The sequence below is a fragment of the Cariama cristata genome, unplaced genomic scaffold (assembly GCF_000690535.1).
Source record: "Cariama cristata isolate BGI_N322 unplaced genomic scaffold, ASM69053v1 scaffold1190, whole genome shotgun sequence".
Lineage (NCBI taxonomy): Eukaryota > Metazoa > Chordata > Aves > Cariamiformes > Cariamidae > Cariama > Cariama cristata.
The window spans coordinates 1-19730 of record NW_009592723.1 but is presented as its reverse complement, the minus strand read 5'-3'; the positions used below and the strand labels follow the sequence as shown (position 1 = coordinate 19730).

At 46.4% G+C, this 19730-nt stretch overlaps 1 protein-coding gene across 1 annotated transcript; it reads right to left on the bottom strand.

Annotated features, from left to right (window-relative positions):
• Window positions 1-361: 361 nt before the first annotated feature.
• On the bottom strand, window positions 362-18941 carry CHD4 (chromodomain helicase DNA binding protein 4; the record flags this gene model as incomplete). Its single annotated transcript, XM_009708808.1, has 38 exons — window positions 362-910; window positions 1033-1208; window positions 1324-1519; window positions 2498-2630; window positions 2948-3056; window positions 3154-3291; window positions 3404-3481; window positions 3743-3878; window positions 4099-4208; window positions 4582-4747; window positions 4934-5078; window positions 5583-5716; window positions 5803-5891; window positions 6063-6149; window positions 6250-6430; window positions 6593-6765; window positions 6932-7169; window positions 7457-7581; window positions 7791-7908; window positions 8021-8152; window positions 8624-8765; window positions 9085-9258; window positions 9368-9474; window positions 11489-11626; window positions 12635-12835; window positions 12986-13177; window positions 13562-13658; window positions 13964-14095; window positions 14324-14529; window positions 14616-14819; window positions 15762-16001; window positions 16134-16315; window positions 16748-16883; window positions 17015-17142; window positions 17230-17471; window positions 17908-18026; window positions 18428-18619; window positions 18814-18941. Coding segments are annotated over 38 exons (5642 nt in total), but the record flags the coding sequence as incomplete, so codon positions are not given.
• Between the last annotated feature and the right edge of the window lie 789 nt (window positions 18942-19730).

Here is a 19730-nt window from a genome sequence, read left to right as displayed (position 1 = left end):
CGTCCCTGCCCCAAAGGGCTTCCCCCGAGGGCAGGCTGCAGGCCTAGGCACGCCCCCGGGCCGGAGGCAGAGCAGGCCCTCGCTTCCCTCCGCTGGCAGCTACCGCACAACTTCATCCTCCCTGAAGGCCTCTGGCCTCAGGAGGCTGCAGCAGCCTAAGTGATGATCTGGGGCAGGGGCTTAAACATACCAAAAGCAGGCAGCAGGGAAAGGGCTTGGTACCTGTGCAAGGAGGAAGGAAGAATTCACAGAGGTGTAGGATACCCCAAAACCAAAAAAAGGACATGACTGGACTCCTCAGGAATAGCAGAGGGAGAGGTAATGGATGTCACCCCTCTTCTCCTAAATAGAAGCAACAAAATAAAATACAAGGAAACTTTATTTTTCAGTTTTACCAAGGTTTTGCTCTGGATTTTTTTTTTTGTTTTTGTCTTCAAGCTGTTTATTAGTGGACAAGTCCGGTCAGTTTTTGTATTAAAAAGGATCTTGATGGAGGTAGCTTTGTCTCTGTCCTGGCTTTTGCTTGGTCTTGCCTGCGCACTTGTCTCAGTAAACAAACTCAAAATAAAATTAAAAATGAAAACTGGAATTCCAGGCGGAGGCAGCGAGCAATGCAGCCAGGTTCTCCGTGTAACAGACATGGCGCTGTGGCCTCCAGTCACTATATACAGAGTCCATCATACATCCCCTGCTCGCCTAAGCACACTCCTTGCTCCAACGGGCTGGCTGCAGAGGAAGGAGTTTCTTCTCCTCCCAGAGACCTGCGCAGCAGCTTCCATGGAGGGAAACAGCACCCAGTCAGGAATGTCAGGCAGAGGGGCAGAGTGTGAAGGGGTGGGATGGGGGGGTTCACTTCAGCTGGCCGAAAGGTCAACAGCACTGGGCCAGGGACTCACTGCTGCTGGGCCACCTGTAGGGTGAGAGAAGATGATCTGAGACTCAACAGCGGGTCAAGGGACCCTGGCTTCCTTTCCCCATGGAGCCCCAACTCCTCCCATAGCAACTCCTGCTTACTGACAGAGAGGTACGCACTTGCTGGGGAGGTGGCGGTGGAGGGGGCTCACTGCTGCGGTTGGCCAGCCGGCTGAGGATGTTGCGCTCGGACATCTGCAGGCGCACTGCTACAGGTGGGATACGGGCAATGGTGGCAGGCAAGCGAGTCACATCTGCCTTCATGTCACTCAAAAGCTCCTCCAGCTGCTTCAAAACTGGAAGAGAAAGGGACATCTGTTCAGAGGGGAAAGGGATATCCCACAGGGAAAAAGACCAGAGTAACAGCAATGTTGAACACCTATCCCACCCTTGTTTAACACACTGCATTACCTTTGTGCAGCACAGCATTGGCTGGTTTATTCCCAGCCATTGACTCCTTGGATAGGTGCTGGTGGCTCTCAGCCAGGCATTCCACCTCTGCGAAACGTGTGTTCAGAGCCATAGATGGATGAGATGGGTCTTCTGACATGTTTAGATAGGCAGCTCGCCGCAACTGCTCCTCAATCACTAGCGCTTGCTCCAGAAGCTGCAAGATGGGGCAGTAATGAGAGAAAGTCTTTCAGCAGTTGCCTGAAAAGCAGCCTCTTTGCACCCTTAGTCTTTCCTGATCCAGTTATCCACTTTCTCATGAGGTGAGATTCTGCAGCTTAACCTCCTTTCACCAGCTTCTGTTTATATTGGTCTCTTGAGGCTCTACTCAAAACAACTAAGGGCTCCATTAAGCTAGGCCAGGTACACAAGAAAACCAGGCTACATCTACTTTAATAGAAGACTACCATAAGTCCCCTAGGATTGTCATTTCTCCTCAGATTCTTTTTAAAGACCAAGTTGCTTGCTATTTTACTCCTTCTTTATGGAACAAAAGGAGGTGGCACTTTCTTTCTGAAGAGTGAGAAATATACTGAGTGAGAGATATCCCATGCTACTTATAGGAAGAGTCTAAAAAACTGTTAAGCATGTCAGGGACATTTTTGAAAAATCAATTTGAATCCTGTTAGTGCAGAAGTGATCAGCCAGACTACACTGAATTAATGTTTTACCCCAAGACTGAGACTACATGGCCTTTATTTGGGTTGGTCTTAAATCACTGCTAGAACTAAGCTATGGTCACTCCCAAATAAGCTGAGGCACAGACTACAGGCAACCTTTCACCAATCCATACAGCATTTCCAAGTTCTGCTTAGGTGCACTCAGTGGGTTGTAGCACACCAGGCAGCAGCTGCGATGGGAAACAGCCACTTGAACCTTAAGCCTCCAGCATACCAGTTGTTCAATAAGCATTTGGAGAGAGCGAGCACTGAACCAAGCTCCCCAATACCCTTTCTAGAGCTCCCATCATGGAGCTACAGCATGATCCCAAGAGATATTGCTTATTTTTTCCCCCCTAAAATCAAAGGCACTGCAGAAGCCTTCACTTTCTTAACAAAACTCAGAACAGCAAGCTCTTGTTCTTAGAGGTCCAGCTGGCTGAAAGGCACTTACCACCCTGAGGAGAAATCCTTACCTTAAATCTCCTTGCCAAGAACTTATTCTTTATTTCCAGGAAGTTACCCCTGTTCATCTCGCCCTTGAAGGGTTCATTGAGGATGGCGTAACGTGGATCGTTCTGAATATCCTGCCAACGGGCATAGCCATGACTGAGATGGGATGAGCTCAGGCAAACAAAGGCAGTGAGAACAAGGGAATATACAGCCCAGGCAGACACAGTTCTCAAGAGGGGGTAGTTTTCAGAGAGGGGGAGGAACAGGAGCCAAGGAAAAGGAATGAGAACTATGTCCTGCTAAGTCTTAACTATGCTGGCAGGAAACAACTCCTCCCACCATCACTTTCACTCTTCCGAAAGCAGATAAAGCACTCTGTCACTTAATGTACTCCAGACAGACCCAGGACAGCCACCTTCACCATGACAGTTTATGCACAAGGGGACAGAACTGGTCTGTCAGGCTAAGGATACTTGATAATCCCAGCAAGGAGCCAGTAGTCATGACGCCGATGCCAGATCTCATAGGTCTTCTTTGTGACAGTTGCAGCCCGCTCTTCATTCTGCCACAGAGAATGTAGCTCTGGAAAGGCAAGAGACACCAGAACAGTTCAAAAGTTATTTCATGAATACAAGCAGGGGCATATGAACAAGTTCAAGCATATAAAGATTCCTCATACCAGTGAAGCCACCATCTGCTATGTTGAACATGAAGCGCTGCTTTACTGCCTTCTTGTGCCTTTCATCTACTGACTCCTTCAGCATCTCTCCATTCTGCAGCATCACTATATCTCTCTTATCATCATCCTTTTTCTCATCTGTACACACAGGAAATTATTAGAAAGAACATGGCAGATACCACAGCAAGCTGGACCCACAAGGAATCCTTGCAGGGGAGGGGTTAAGAAAGAGAATGGAATTATGACTTACCTTTCTCATCCAGAGTGATTATAGGAGGTTCAGGGGGATTTTCAATAGGTGCCCTGTCTTCCACTTTCTCCACATCAGCTGCAGGAGAGAAGAGGGACATGAGATGTAGGCGAACAAGATGTAGGGGCAAGTCCAAGGTTTTGTTCTTCAACCTGTGAAATCCAATACTGTTCCCTAACCCCTTGTTCAAAGTCCTAGAATAGCCCCACTGATTATCTACATTTACACCTGTTTCTTTAGGAAAAAGTCCCGAAGCAAAGATGCAGCTTTAGGAAAATAGGGTCTATAGGAGGGGGGTCTATTGCTGTTCAAGGTATGAAACAACATCCCTAGGGATACCTTTGCTTTCCACTTCCATTGGTTCATCTGGTCTTTCCTTCACCTCCGGTTCCTCTACTTTTTTTTCTTCTACTTCTGTGGGGTTCACTGGGGATTTTGCTTCCTGTGGTGGGGTCTCCACAGGCTGGGCACACTGCTGAGGACAGAAATCAATGAGAAGTGGAGCAATGCATGGAAACAGAAGACAGTCACAGCAGTTTGGAGAGCAAAGATGCACAAAACTGTCGGGTCAGAATTATCTTTAAATATCATTCCAAGAACTCACCTCTGTCTCAGCAGCTGAATGACACAGAAGGAGGGGTAGAAGTAGACACATCTGCAATTGGCACGAGGCAAACAAGCAACCCAACACTCACCTCCATAGGGACCTCTGTTTCAGTAGCAGAGGCACTGAGCTCTTTCTCTGGTTCAGATGACTCTCCTTGCTCCTTAGCGCTGGCTCCTTCTTCTACTTTTACTCCTTCTTCTGTGTATTCCCCACCCGAGAGTAGCACAGCACACAAAAGAGAAGCCATCAGTAAGGTCTTCCCTCAGTTACCAAGTACCCATCTCCTTTGCTCCCAGAGATTATGCCCATCAAAATGAGACCAAGATCACTCAAGATGATCCCCCTTTCCTGCCCATTACAAATGCTGGGCCTTCTCACTCATGTCAGTTCATCCAAGGAAAGCTAGTGTACTCTCTTGCCTTTAAGGGCTTGCACATGTCTTTGGCAGCCCTCCTAACATGAGAGGTAAGTTTATCTGCGTCCACTCCCAGACCCCACCACCACAGCTCTGGTGAGGGGAACAGCCAGGATGAAGTCAGGACGCAGAACTGCACAAGAATGGAGCTCTCACCAGGTGGAGGGACAGGGGCAGGCGTATTTGGCTGCGTATCCCCCGGTGTCGAAGGAGTTGGAGTTTTCGGAGAGGGTGAGCTTGGCTGGGAAAGTTTTTTGTTCTCCTCTATCTCTGCCAGTTCTGGCATACTCCAACGGCCATTCACGTGCTCAAATTCCTGCACCTGCATGAGAGGAAGAGAAAGATGTATCATTGGAGGAGTCATACAAAGCTCATCCTCAAGCCAGAAGAGACAGACCACTCAGCACACAACAAAAACAGGTGTGAAGAGAGAACTCACTAGCTCAGGGCCCCAGTGACTACAAGTTGCATGGAGAGCAAAGGCTACATTGCTGTGCTAGACACCTACCTTTTTGCGTATAAGTGACATGACCCCAATGCGAGTAAGGACATGCTGTCGAGAAAGACCTTCCCGTGGGACCCCATCTGCAAAGGTCTCCGCACCATCAGCTCCAGGTTCACATAAATGGCGCATGAATAGTGAGACATAGGCCCTGGAGCAGTTGAGAGACAAGCAGTTTGTAAAGTGGGCTAGCTGGAGACACGCACTATCAGAGCCCTTTCAACACATAAGGGAGATCAAACTGAGACTCCTAACCCATTGTAACACAAGTTCTGGGGTTCAAGGCTCCTTCAAGGGAGAACTTCCTGATAGAATTACTACGTACATAAAGGACACACAGCTGATTCAAAGTCTTGAGCCAGAAACAACTATAAGCCCAAAAAGGACTTGGAGAGTACTCATTACATGCTTGCATGGCCATGCTATTCCTCTAAAAGCACTTGCTTTTGGCAATTGATGAGTTGAGTCCAAGGAAGAGAACCAGGAACAACCTCCTAGTCTCTCCCAGCTTATACTTCATTCCCCGACAAAGGATCAACTAATACATTTGAGGAAATGTAGTCTCTAAGGAAAGGCCAGAAAAAGCTCAATTCTCGTTCTTTCCCAAAGGGACTAGACGTTGCTAGTCTTCCACCCACGCCTAATGCAGACTCACTTGAACTCTTTCTCTGACTTGCCACGGAGGTCCCGCACAAGCCACTGAGTGGTGAAGGCATCCTGAGGCGGCATTCCATAGCGCATGATAGCATTGAGGAAGGCTTTCCGCTGGCGGGCGTTGAAACCCAAGACCTAGAATGGAAGAGGAGACAAGACAGATATGGCAAGAGCCATACAGAAGCAGCTAGAATGCAAACACCTACCCTGGCACTACTTACCTCAATGTTCCCTCCCACACGGGCAAGTAAGGGAGGCAGAGGCTTATCCTTATCATTTCTCAGGCCTTTGCGGCTAGGCCGACGAGCTGCTGAAGAGAGAAATGCAGCTAAGGAAGAGAGACAATGCACAGCACATTGATGTGTGAATATTTCCCTTGCAAAACAGCACCACAAAGTGTATAAAATCACCCAAATCAAGTCCCAGCTCTTCCCACACTCAGGGAAAGTGACCCAGGAACTCTGGCTTCACCAGAACTTACCTTCAGACCTCTCATCAAAGTCCTCATCTCCTTCTTCAGAAGCAACTGAATAATCTGACTGATTATCTGACTGGTCATCCTGCCAGTCTGAAAGAAAAACAGCACGTGAGCCTGAGACGCTACTCCGTTACTTCCCAGCAACATATACTTACACCCATTTCTCCCTCAGGTTCCTGTGGATTTGTACCTCTGTCCTCCTGTGAGCCATCATTGTAGTTAACTTGCTTGCGAATACGTTTGCCCTTGCCCAGATTCCTGGCCAGATCCTCCTGCTGCTGTTCGTAATGGTGACGCAGCAGTTTCTCCCAGTAATCAGGATCCACTGACTCCTCCTGCTTAATGATCTCCCGTTCAACCTCCTCCTCCTCCTGCCACAGAGAAGTAACAAATTTAGAGCCCTACACTCCAAATCCCAACCTGTCTGAGCAGATATATGCCTGCTTGCCCTTAAAAGCATCGCAGCTCAATTTGCTTAATTGTTCATATATCATTCAGCAGAAGATACTAGCCAACATCCACCTCATACTCACCCCCATCTCCTCTTCACGAACCACATACTGGGCCACCTTGAAGGAGCTGAGATACTCATTCATGCCCTGAAGTTCTGTATCTTCTGTTTCATCCTGGTTCCGATCCAATAGACGCTCAATTGCTTTGTCATCATAGTGGATGACACTGCTGTCCTCACCTTCTTTGTTATCCCCTGAGGGAAGAGCATAGGCACAGTTGCTGAGTGGATCTCAAGGGACTAGGAAAGGGACTGCCACCCTAGACCTCTCTGAAAAGCTACGATCAGCACTGTGCCTACAGTTGCTCACTAGAAGACCCAGACCTCCCCACCTTCTTCAGTTCTACTTCCAGGCACTCACCCCCCTCAGTAGCCTCATCCTTGAAGAGCTCTTCAGTGCCAAATTTGAGAATGTCATCAAGTTCCTGTTTGGACATGGAGCCTGTCTTGGAGCCCAACCCTGGTCTCACTACCAGATGAGTTAGCATCATTTTCTTCTTGGCCACCTGAGTGATACGTTCCTCCACTGAGGCCCTTGTCACAAAGCGGTATATCATCACTTTCTTGTTCTGTCCAATTCTGTGTGCACGACTGAAGGCCTAGAAAAGAGATGTGCTCAGAACAGTCTAGAGCTACACATGTCTGATACACCCCGCCTACCTCCACAAGCTTCCCAGTTGCCTTCACGTTGGCTCTTAACATTAGTGAAGGCTGGGCCCTGGAAGAACCCTCCACTATTTCACTTCCCATCTCTACCCATCCTCACTGCTCTAATTTTGCATATTTCTAGAGAGGAACTCTCACATTTCTTCACTCATGCTGATGATTTCATTTCTCCCCTCTTCCTCAGGATTATTCCTTAGTGAGTGGTCTCACTCAGACTCACCTGGATGTCATTGTGGGGGTTCCAGTCTGAATCATAGATAATCACAGTATCTGCCGTGGCTAGGTTAATACCAAGACCCCCAGCTCGAGTTGAAAGCAAAAAGCAGAACTGCTGAGCACCAGGAGCTTAGATAAAACAAGAGAACAAAAGTAATCAGGGAGAGTGCATTACTCAAACAACGATTTGTATCTGACCCACATCACCTGAGGGGGAATCACTACTGATTTAAGATTCTGGGAGAGCAATGGAAGACTCTGGCCACAACAACTCCATGTTGACTGCTAAGCACATACAAGGCAACAGGTTTAATTTTGCAAAGTAGGAGACTCCATACCATTGAAGCGATCAATAGCCTCCTGACGCATGTTCCCTGTGATTCCTCCATCAATCCGCTCATATTTGTACCCTTCATGTTCCAAAAAATCTTCTAGAAGGTCCAACATTTTAGTCATCTGCACATCAGAAAAACACCACCACAAAAGAGTGAGGGACAAGGGGATAGCAGATCAACAGGTTCCTTTCTCAGAAAAAGAATTCCCAGCCTTAAGGTATTTCCTCATATACCTGAGAGAATATGAGCACCCTGTGACCTCCTTCCTTAAGGTTCTTCAACATCTTCTGGAGCAGCAACAGCTTTCCAGAGGCTCGAATAAGAGCACTACCATCATACATGCCATTTGGCATTTTTGGAGCTTCCTGAGAAGAACGAGAAAAGAAGGGGAGTAAGGGGTGGGGTGGGGGAAGAAAACAGCTTGAAGGGATGTAGTTTGGTTTTAGTCCCTAGCTGTGTTCATCAGATGCTGACTCACGTCTGGTCATTTAGCTTGGCACAACCACAATGTGTAGCGCTACTTATATGCAACATCAGCGCTACCCTGTGCCTCTTGCAATTCGACTCCTAGATGCCCTCCTCTTATTGACTTAGTCCCTACTCTTACTGTCTTCACCACATTACATGACTCACAAGATAGCTCCTACCTGTCATACAAAGATTCTGGAAAAGGAAAGATCTTTTACCATGTTGGGTCTACACAGACAGGATGAAAAAAACATAGAAGCAGAAACAGAGGAAGGGTAACCCCTCCACGCTTTGCTAGGGAGCTAACTGGTTCCCTAGCTAACAACCAGCAGGGAATTTGCTTATACAGAATAAGTGACTGGACATACCATAGCAGCCACAGGAAAGAGGTAGGGGTGGTTACAGCACTTCTTCAGATCCATAACAACATTGAGTAAGGAGACTTGGTTACCACCACCCCGTGCATTCAGTGCCTCAAAGTTTCTTGTCAAAATGTATTTATAGTATTTCCTGAAAAGAAAAAGAGAATACAACTCAGACACTCCTCAGGAGAATGACTAACATACTGTCTTGCTAAACTCCGCACAGCTCCTGGCATTACCTGCCAGCTACCTAGGCTCTGCCAGTGGCATTCACTATCTCTTTATCCCTTACATCAGAGCACGGGATTAGTCCTCCCTCTGCTATAGTGGCAGCAGGAAATCTTCCTCCTATCCACCGTGTAGAAAGCCCTATAGCGAGGATGAGACTGTTTCAGCATCCTCTTTGAAAGAGCAGAACAGAGCAACAGTACTTTAACAGCAGGTGCTCTCTTCATCCTCACACTCACTTCTGCATGGGGCTCAACTCCACTCTAACAATGAGTTCAGTCTTGGATGGCATATTCTTGAAAACATCAGCTTTGAGACGCCTCAGCATGTGTGGGCCCAGCATGTCATGCAGCTTCTTGATCTGATCTTCCTTGGCAATATCTGCAAACTCTTCTAGGAAGCCCTCCAAGTTACTGCAGAAAAACAGACACTCAGCAAAAGCCACAAAGGAGAAAGAAAAAAAAATTAGGAAGGGAATAGGAGTGACAAGACAGGCAGGCGGACTTGCACCGCAAGACATACTGGAATATCTCTTTTAGGTGGAACAGTTCTTCCAGGTTGTTCTGCAGGGGAGTTCCTGTAAGCAACAGCTTGTGCTGGAGGGAGTAACCATTCAGCACACGGAAGAACTGGAAGTAGAGAGCGGTGAAGAAATGGTGGAGGAAAAAAAAAAAACACACAAACATGTCAAAGGCTTATTAAGTCACAGGTCTACAAAAAATAATTTATCCTAGGAAAAAAAAAACCTTGACACCAAGCTACAGTTCAATTTAGATCACATCAGCTATTTGGACAAGAGCTCCAAGTAGTTCACATTCCAGTCAGGGTCACTAGACTGATCTCACTTGGATCATTGTTCTGCATAGCTAAAACATGACTGCAGCAAATCCTACAAGCCATCAGGTACTGGTAGGTTTCTTTTGCTCTTTTAAGTTACAATCTCCTTCAGACCACCACTCATTTCCAGACTGCTACACTATGTGCTTTTTCTTGCTAAATTAGTGTTCCACATTCTTACAACTACTCTGCCTTGAGAATTCTAGAAATAGCTAAGTCACTCTTCCTAGTCGTATCAATCCTGGCAATGTTCCAGAGCTCTGAACAAGCAAAGGAGAAAGAGCTAAGGGTTTGCCAATGTGTCTCTAAGGTAGTTTGTGCTGGTTTTAAGTAATTCCAGACAGAGGCAGTGAGCAGTTGAAGTACTGAACTGAAAAGTACAAGTGTACCATGTTCACCAGCACAAACTGACACTAAAGCAGTAATTTATTTAGGAGGTTGGCCATTTCTTTACTTAGTTTACACTTGGCAAGATACAAGGTCAAACTTAAAGTTGATTGTACTAGACGGCAAACAAAAAAGCCACAGAGAAACCCACAATCACTTATGCTTTGGTTATCACACCAGAAGGATCCTTCTAGTGCCCTCCACGGGGATGTATCTTTCTACATAGTTATAGTCAAAAAACATTCTTATTTTGGAATCAAATATGGAAGTTACTGATTATATCTCCAAAACTTTGGTAGGTAATCTGTCAAGAAGCATCTGATCCATGTTGGAGCCAAACACCTGAAGCTGCCCTTATGGGACACGAAACTGCTCTAGAGAAAAGTAGATTCAATGGTCTTGGTGGATAACCAATTGTAACTATTAGTCATAGTGTAACCTTGAGCATTTACATCCTCTTTCAATTAATGAATATTAATAGTAAGCATTCATTACCACTTCCAGTAATTTCAATGTTAAGCATAGAATGGCATCCAGTCTTAGTGCCTACAATAGAAAAAGATCTGGAAACTGGACTGCAAGCACAGCTGTGGTGTCTTGGAAAGATGCCTCACACCGAGACCCAAAAAGCTAAAGCCATTTAAACAGACAAAAAAAGATAAATCAAGAGGTGATTTTGTTTTAGTCTCCAAGAACCCATAAAACCAGATTTCCAATAACAATTGTTTTTAGCATACAGAGCACTAGAACGCAGCTGAAGACAGACAAATCAATACCAGAATCAAGATACAAGGGCTTAGGGAGGGGCTGGATTAGAAAGTACAGTCAAGTCTACTGAATTCAAACAAGCCTAGCTAAGGTGCAGCCTCGTATAAAAGCAACTATATGGCTTTCAGTATCTACCCAGGCATTTCTGAACACCTCTGCCCACCTCTCCCATTTCTATAATATCTAATTAGTTCTGCTACAAAGCTGGATGAATGCAGACAGCAAGCCTACTCTGGAAGCAGGATAATTGTGCTCATGCAGCTTGTTTTATGCTCAGTATGGTAAACCTTTCCAGAATAAGAGGTGGTGCAGATATATGATCTGTTTCCAGAGAAGCCAGTTTGTATTTGAGAGCAACGACACCCAGGTTTTTTGGTATTCCACTGTACACCAATTGCCTATTCACCCAGAAAGCTGTTTTAACCAGTGATATGTATAAAAGTGATTAACATTGGCAACAACTTCAATCTCCAAATGAAGGCTGTTGATTTTTTTTTAATAATGTATCAAAATTTACCATCGAACAAATGACTAGGAGTTGGCAGACAAACTTATGTGCTTAGGAGCAGCTATCTAATTTTCTGAACACTCTCTGCCCATTCCCCACTGCAACATCTGCCATGCCCATAAGCCACCTCTGCTTCTCTGTACCTTAGACTGATTGTTCTTCAGTCTGTGAGCTTCATCCACAATAAGACAGGCCCAGTCAATAGAGCCTAGTATGGCCATATCAATTGTGATCAGTTCATAGGAAGTGAGAAGCACATGGAACTTCACAGCAGCCTCCTTCTGCAAAGGAAAAGGATGAACATGGTAACGGGACAGGGGAATGCCCCAGGACAAAGTAGATGCAGTGTTCCTCCATTAAATTATTCTGACGAGCCCTGGTCAAACAGCACATCAAAACCTCTTCACACCCACAGTTTCCCGTCACAAGATTCAGAGTGCTACCCAAACCATTACAGCCTTTTAATTCCCCATTAGTCTCTTAACACATGCGAGTCTCCTCAACCCCCTCAGTACCTGCTACTTCTGGACAGTTGCCAAATATTAACAGAGAAGTTTAACAAATAAGCAGCAAATAGAGGCACATTAGGGAAATAAGATGTGGAGAAGGGTGGCTCATCAAAAAGCTAAGACTTAAAAAGATAAGCAGTTTACCCTGGAACTTTAAATTACTGTTAGTACTTAATGCAGTTCGATTCCAAGGGAAACAAAGGAATCCTATCTCTGCCACCAGAAGCTTTAGCTCCCATCTTGCTTTTCCTAGGAAGACTAAAGTTCTACAAAAACTAGCCACCTAGATCAGGCTCTTCCTTCCTGTCTGGGCACAGAATGCCATTTCTCAGAAATCTAGGTATGGCCTCACTGTCAGCCAGTTCAGAGAGATTAAAAAGTTGATACTTTTTTGCATGTTTGTTGGTTTTCGGTTTTTCATTTGGGTTTTCTTTCCCACCCCGTACAGTGGCAACTCTGACATTGCCATAGATCTGTGGAAGCGATGCACAGCTTCACAGATTAAGTAGAAGAGATAGAGGAACTTGCCTACGGTCAGTATTACCATAGTCAACTCTTTTTCCAGTATTGAATTAGTTCAGACTAGTAGGAGTGTGTTTAAGCAGTCTAGAGCAGGAGTCTAAACGCCCACTAGTCATCAATTTGCAGTTATTTCCCCTTGGAAACTACAAGTACAATCAGTTCCCAGGGACATTAAAGTATCTGAATCCTAGCTGCTGAAAGCCAGTCTAGTGCATCTCTTCTTTCAGTTCAGGCTTGCGTTACAGCAGAGTTCTGTACCTTCATTCTGGATGCTTTTTTGCCTCCACGTATGGCATTATCCTCAAAAGTGAACTCATTCTCACGGATGATGGCCCGGCTGTCTTTGTCCCCAACATACGTCACGACATACATATCTGGGGCCCACATCTCAAATTCTCGTTCCCAGTTGATGATTGTGGACAATGGGGCACTCACCAAGAAGGGACCCTTTGAGTGGCCCTATGAATAGAGTCAGTAAGAGTATTAGATGAATGCAATCACTAACACAGGCAGAATCTCCCTGGGTAGTGATCTACAGCAGTGATCTACAGTGAGAGAAACAGCTCTCACAGGCAGAATCTCCCTGGGTAGTGATCTCCCAGCTCTCACCTCTTTGTATAAGGAATATAGGAACACAGCTGTCTGCACAGTCTTTCCCAGACCCATTTCATCGGCCAAGATTGTATCTGTGCCCTGGGCCCAAGAGAAGCGCAGCCAGTTCAGTCCTTCCAGTTGGTAGGGATGTAAGGTTCCCCCTGTTACATCGAGGTACTCCGGTTGCCGGTCATATTTCACTGTTGGCTACAGTGGAAAGAAGGAAGAGTTGAGATCCTTTACCTTAGGTTAGACAACTACCAAGACTCCTTCCCTTTCACCTATATATTCCCTAGTGCAGATAAGACCTCACAGATGACAACCAGACTAGCACCAGACAAAATTCCCAAACAGCCAAAGGTATCCACCAAAAAACCTTTTTTTGGAAACCCTTTCACCAAGGGTCAGCCAGTGTCTCACCCAATGGAAAAGGTGGGCCTTTGTCTGAAGGCTCTAACACCCATTCATTGTTTGGGCCAGGAAGGAACTCTAAACCATATGTTCTTCACTCTTCAGTTTCCTATTTAACTGCTTGGTCCTCAAAATAAACAGCTATATCAGATGGCTCCTAAGCAATAAACAGTAACTTACATCTACTGTGGGAGTCTCAGGGGGTCTTTCCAGTTTCCGCATCTTCACCTTCTTTAACTTCTTGCCAGGTCTGCCCTCTTCACCTCTCATCAGCTCCCTATGCACAGACAGGCCCAAGAACATGCAAGTTTAATGGCTTTTGTAACAGACTGAGGGAAAACTATTGCAAAGAATAGGAGGGCAACCATCCAACTCAAATAGGCTTAAGAGAACAGGGCTGGAACCTTCACGAACTGGTGGAGAGGCACAAGGTCCCTGTTTGAAGGAACAAGGAGTCAGCAACAAGAATATGCTTCTTGGCTATCTCCATATATTAATCCAGTCAGTGCTAGGGGCCGACACACTCCAGTATTTTCTCTTGAGGGAAGGGAAATTAACATAGCCTCTGGATATTTCTCTTACCTGTGATTCCAGTAGGCTTGCTTGTAGAGGTCATAATCTTGGATATCCACATCTTCACTTTCCCAGGATGCCTGGTCATAGGGTAGGTCTCTCCATTTAATCAAATAGTGGACATTCCCCTTCTTATCCACACTGTGGAAGAAACCAGTAAGTCTTAAGCACAGTGAAGTGACAGTATTCACCCAATCCACTCAAATGGGAGAGAAGGATCCCTTAATGAAGCAACAGAAACAGAACCACGTTTGTCATACCAACAAAACAGCTCCCACTGTTTCCCCTAGTCATACTGCAGTTTAGCTCATCCACCCTCCCTTAGCCCCGCAGGTCTTTGTTGAAAATCCGCTTTGCTACCTCCCCTACCTATGATTAAGGATCCTGTGGATCATCATCCACTCGGGTTTGATCCCGTATCTATAGAAGCGCTCCTCCATCTCAGCATATTTGGGGTCCTTGTTTTTTCTCTTTCGGCTTTTCTCCTCTTCCCCTCCAAAGTCCCCTGAGGGTGGCTCATCCATATCATTTTTGCGTTGGTAGTTACGAAACATGACCTGGCAGTGCAGCTCCAGCTGGAATAAGGACAGAAGCAGAAGTTACTAGGATGTTTTCCCCCCAACTATCCACCCTTATGACATGGTTAGAGTCCATCACTCACCTGCAACTCTGACACCCAAGAGCAGTGCCAGTAGGACATGCCCTGCCATTTGACAAAGAACTGCCTTTCAGGCCGACCCTCCAGAGGCTTAGGGGGAGGAGCATTAGGGTCTGCATCAGGTGGACGTGGTGGTGGGGGGCCAACCGGGGGCTGACCCCACTTCCAGATCAAGATCTTCTGCACCTTTCCTTTCAAAGCTGGGCACTGAAAAGTTAAACAGAGCTTGCTACATCAGAGTTTATGTACTCTAACACTCAAGTGCTGAGTAGAAACATACAGAGTCACAGTTCTCTTCCTTAGTTATAACTTACCACGCAAATGGAATTTGCTTTTTGGACTTGGAAGCTTTCATCCTCTTACCTCCAGCATTTCTTTGAGCTTCCCTCCAGTTTATCTTTCTTTCTAGACTGACAAACCCCAAACTGAATTCAGTATCTCAATTTAGTTGTCTCCCCAAGGCCACACCAATTCAGAAATTCTACAGGAAACACACAAATTGCTAAGCTTGATGAGCCCAGTAGTCTATCCAACCACAACTCCATTGAAAGTTTGTGCAGAAAGTATTTTGCTGTAGAACTATCAGCACAGCCTATGGATATGTCCTGAAGCAGTTTTTTTGTTCATCATCTTAAAAGTCCTTATCACCTAATGAAAACACCTAACATCGTTTATAATACTTCATTTCAAGAACCTCCTGGGAAAGCGTGACATTTCTCCCAACCATCTACTAAGAAAGGGCTTGGCATTACAGAGCTTGCAGTGCAAAAAAAAACTGTTTGGCTCAGCAGTTTAAAAATATTTTTTTAAGCACTGAATTTGCTTGCAGTTTCTCCTGCTTCTACATGCATGCAGGATCCAAGAAAACTGAGCCTTGGCATCCTGGACCCAAAACTGCCCAACTACTCCATGTGTGGGCAAACCTCATGAGATGCAACGGCTGTAATCCTGTCCTTCCTGCTGTCTGGAGAAAGGAGCCAACCATCAAGGGGCAATCCAGCCACAGAAAGCCAGTCCTCGATGTTTGACAAAAGTGTGAGAGGATAAGTCTTCAGAAGACTAAGCACTTCTGGGAAAATATGATGATCCAAAGGGATTAGATCGATTATTTCCTGTAGCGATAGGAGAATGGTGCTAGTAGAAACTCACAGTGCAGCGAGGACACAGCCACTCTCCGTTTGGAATCTCTGGCAACGGGGGATTCAGACAGTGGATGTGATAAGACGAAGGACAGGCATCACAGCACAGCAGCTCTCCTCCATCCTTGCAGACTCTACAGAACTCCATATGGTGGTCATCCTCTTCCTCAGCATCCCCCACAACATCCTCCAGGATTTCCTCACCTTCAGAGTTATCCTCCTTTGCTTCCCACTGAATGCCCTCTTTTTCCTACACGAGTGGGAAATCAGAAAACCAACGTCACACATTTGTGATTATTTTATTACTGTAGAAGAGTAGCCCCAAGACACTGACATCCCCCTCCACGACTTCTTGCACAGTTTGGGGGAATCCAGTACTCACACAGTGTGGGCAGCTCCATTTGCCCTCTGGGGCTTTCTCCATGTCTGGGTCCAGGCAAACCATGTGGTAGGCACGAGGGCAGGTATCACACAGTATGATTTCTCCTCCCTGCTGGCACACCTCACAGTAGTCCTGGTGATCAGTCTCATAGCCATCCACAGCCACTGTGGAGTCCTCCTCACCTGCAGAGGGTGGTGAGGAGTTACAGCGGTACAAGCCACAGGTACAGGCTTCCTACAGCAAGGGAGGGTACTCTCCCAACAGCCTATGTAGTAATACAGAGATCCAGAATCCAGAACTCTTCCTCCATCTATGTAAGTAAACAGCGCAGGGAGCACGAGCTGCAACGGGAGTAAAAGAAGGCCCTTCGTGCCTCCTTCCACCCATGAAATTAAAGGTGTAGCTGAGACCAGGAAAACTCAGCACTGTGCTCCCCTACCATGACAAGAAGGAACTCCCGAAAAGCTTTTCCTTATAATGCCATGTTCTTCCTTCATGAAGAATTCTCCTCCCCCACATACGCTGTTAAATGCCCAAATTCTGCACAGACATTGCTCTAACCTTTCTACACACTTAGCTGTGCTTTGTCTTCAACTGACAGCAAGCATCAATACCTTTCTTTTTCTTTTTTCCAGCTTTGAGTTTTTTACGACTGCGGCTACTACGGCTCGTAGATCCATCTGAAACAGAGTAGCTGTTGATGCTGGCATCGTCAAAGTCTGACTCCACATCCAGATCATCATCTTCACTCTGATGTAGGTAAAAGAAAAAGCTATGCTACTCAGGCACACATGCTGGGGGTGGCAATCAGACATGCATCCCAGCATTTCTAGCACATCATCACCTCCACCTCAGAAGGTCCAGCAAACAACGTCACTTACTGATGATCTCTTACGCTTGGAACCAAATCCTCCCAGTTTGATTTTCAAAGGTGCCACCTTCTTTGTTTTAGGTTTCTTGATATCAGGAATACGAGGACTGGCCTTCGGCTTCCGCCGGGCATTGGGTCCTGGGAACAGAGGAGCCTGCAAGTCAGAAAGACTACTGCCTTGACATCACTCACCCTCTACCATCCTGCCAAGGTTCTTGATCTCACCTTTGCCCTCCTTTGTCTTGGCTTTCCTGAGCGGCACATCTACAGGGGGCTGTGGCAGGACAGCATCCACATTTGTCACCATACTCTCCACTACTGCAACAGCTGCAGCTGCAGCAGCTGCCACAGATGCACCTGAACTTCCCTTGAAGGGGTTGTTTGTGCTAAACTCCCTCCATTTGGCTCCCAGTACCATCATCATCTTCGACACTGCTATTTTAGGGTTCTTGGCTGCAATAAGTGGCCTGCATACAGTTAAGAAAAGAAGAGTTACCAACCACTCTGAAATCTAGATCATTATTCCTCCCTGCCACCACCCCCATCAGCACCTCTATCTCAAGCTACATTCCTTTCTAATCTCTGATTTCAACAACCAATGAATCTCTCCACTCCCATCCTTCACTCTGTGTGGAGGATGCAAATGCTCAGGGGCTTGGAAAGTGAAATGGCAGTTGGCATACTAGGGAAGAAAGGGGACTGGGAGCGATGACTTGCATCATCTCCGTCACTGAAAACAAAAAAAATGATGTGGATCAATTATTTTACTGTTGCTTCAGTTTTTGGTCTAGGTAGGATGCTAGTGCCTCTAATGTGCCTTGAGGTTCCAAAAACAAAGAATCTAGAGCTTGTCCCATCTCTTTTTTGCTCCAGAGTCCTTCCACGTGCAGGCCTGCACTTCACCTGACAAACTGGCTGAAAGCTTTGTAGTTGGTGAGAGTGCGGTAATCCTCCTCTGTGAAGATATGATCGATGTCCTCCATGCCCCAGTCTTCCAGGAGTTGAGCAGATGACTTTGGCTCCTGTGCAAAGAGAATCACAACAACTCTGAGAAAAAGCTCTAATTCTGCTCTAGGAAAGAGCAGAACTTCCGCGCACCTACAGATGACCCAATGGGTCAGGACTAGGGGGTTTTTCTTCCCCCCTCATCCACTTATCACTGCCATAGGACACAGCCTCAACAGAACATCCGTGGAGGTGGGAAAAGTCTTTGGATTCAATACACATTCTAGGTGTGCTTAAGGCAGAAGAGGGGAAGGAATGCAAGGTGGGAAAGCGGTCAAATCACGCAGGTCTAGCGGAGGAAGAAGAGACTGAACAGCCCCAACTCTATGTACCATCACAAATGGAGAGCGCAATGATCCCCAAAATCAGATACATGGGAACGAGGAGGAAGCAGTCAGTCAGCAGGGTAGCTTCTCACCTTCGAGTCATCATCTTCTTCCTCTTCTTCCTCCTCCTCCTTGCGCTTGGCTTTGTTTTTCTTTTCCTTCTTGGGCCCTAATTTCTTCTTTTTCTTCTTCCCAGGAGTGTAGTCACTGCCCTCGCTGTCAGAGCGCAGAACCTCCTCTTCTTCCTCCACAAACTCATTCCCCTCACCAGAGCTGTCCCCTAGCTGGGGAGGGAGGGAGAGAGAAGATCAGGCAGCTGTGAGAAAATACCCTGGATAAGCACTAAACACCACACTCTCCCCAAGCTCTAGAGGGTTCATACAAAGGATTTCAGTCGTAAGCCAACAACAACAGTAAACACCCTCACTCAACATATATCTGTATTTTGGAGTGTGACCTTAGGCATCCTTTTCCTTACCTCCTTCTTCTGACGCTTGCTGAGCTTGGGCACTTTGGGTTCCTTTAGTTTCTTGGGTTTCTTCTTCTTCTTGATTTTGGGTGTCTCAGCCTCTGACAGAAGCTCTTCTTCTGGTTCTTCTTCAGGCTCTGAAAGGGAACAGGTGAAATGTCTCATTCAAACCCCATCTGTGCACTACAACATAGCCCACTTCTCAGAGAGATCACTATTTCTTGCTACATACTTACAAACATAGAAGCGTTTACAACTGCTTACTCTGTTACTGTTCACAACAGATACTGGCAAATCATATCATAAATTACCACTGCACATGGTTTTCCCCCTCCCCTCAACACCACCTATTTCCACAATATTCTTTCTCCAAGCAGTGTTGCACTCAGATCTTGGGGACCAGAACTTTACCATAACACAGCGAGAAGAAGAAAGAGCATAGAATAGATTGCCACATCTAAAGGAGACAAAATAGTGAATATATTTGAGAACGTGACTAGGATACTGTTTCAGTCTGTGGGTCTCCAGGAAAGAAATCCACAACTATCCAGCCTCATGAGCAGTACAGAGCATCCTACAGCTGCATGCAAAATACATGGAAGTAAGCCACTACTTGCCCTCCTCCATAGGAAAGTTGTTACTCAGCAACTCTACTCTGATCCAGATTTGACACAGCCTCTCCCCCCACCCCTTCCCTCTGCGTCACCAGCTAGCAAGCTCGCTGCCTGCCCAGAGGAACACACACCAGCTCCCCATCACCACACACTCCCACCTGCGCACCTCCTCTTCCTTGCCTGCCCCCCACGCGAGGGGCAGGGGCAGCCAGACAGCCCTTCCCTTTGTGGCAGGCTGCAGGAACAGCCCGGCCACCCTCCCTCCCCCACCGCCCCGCCCACAGCCACAGTCACTCCTTCTCCCTCCCAGGG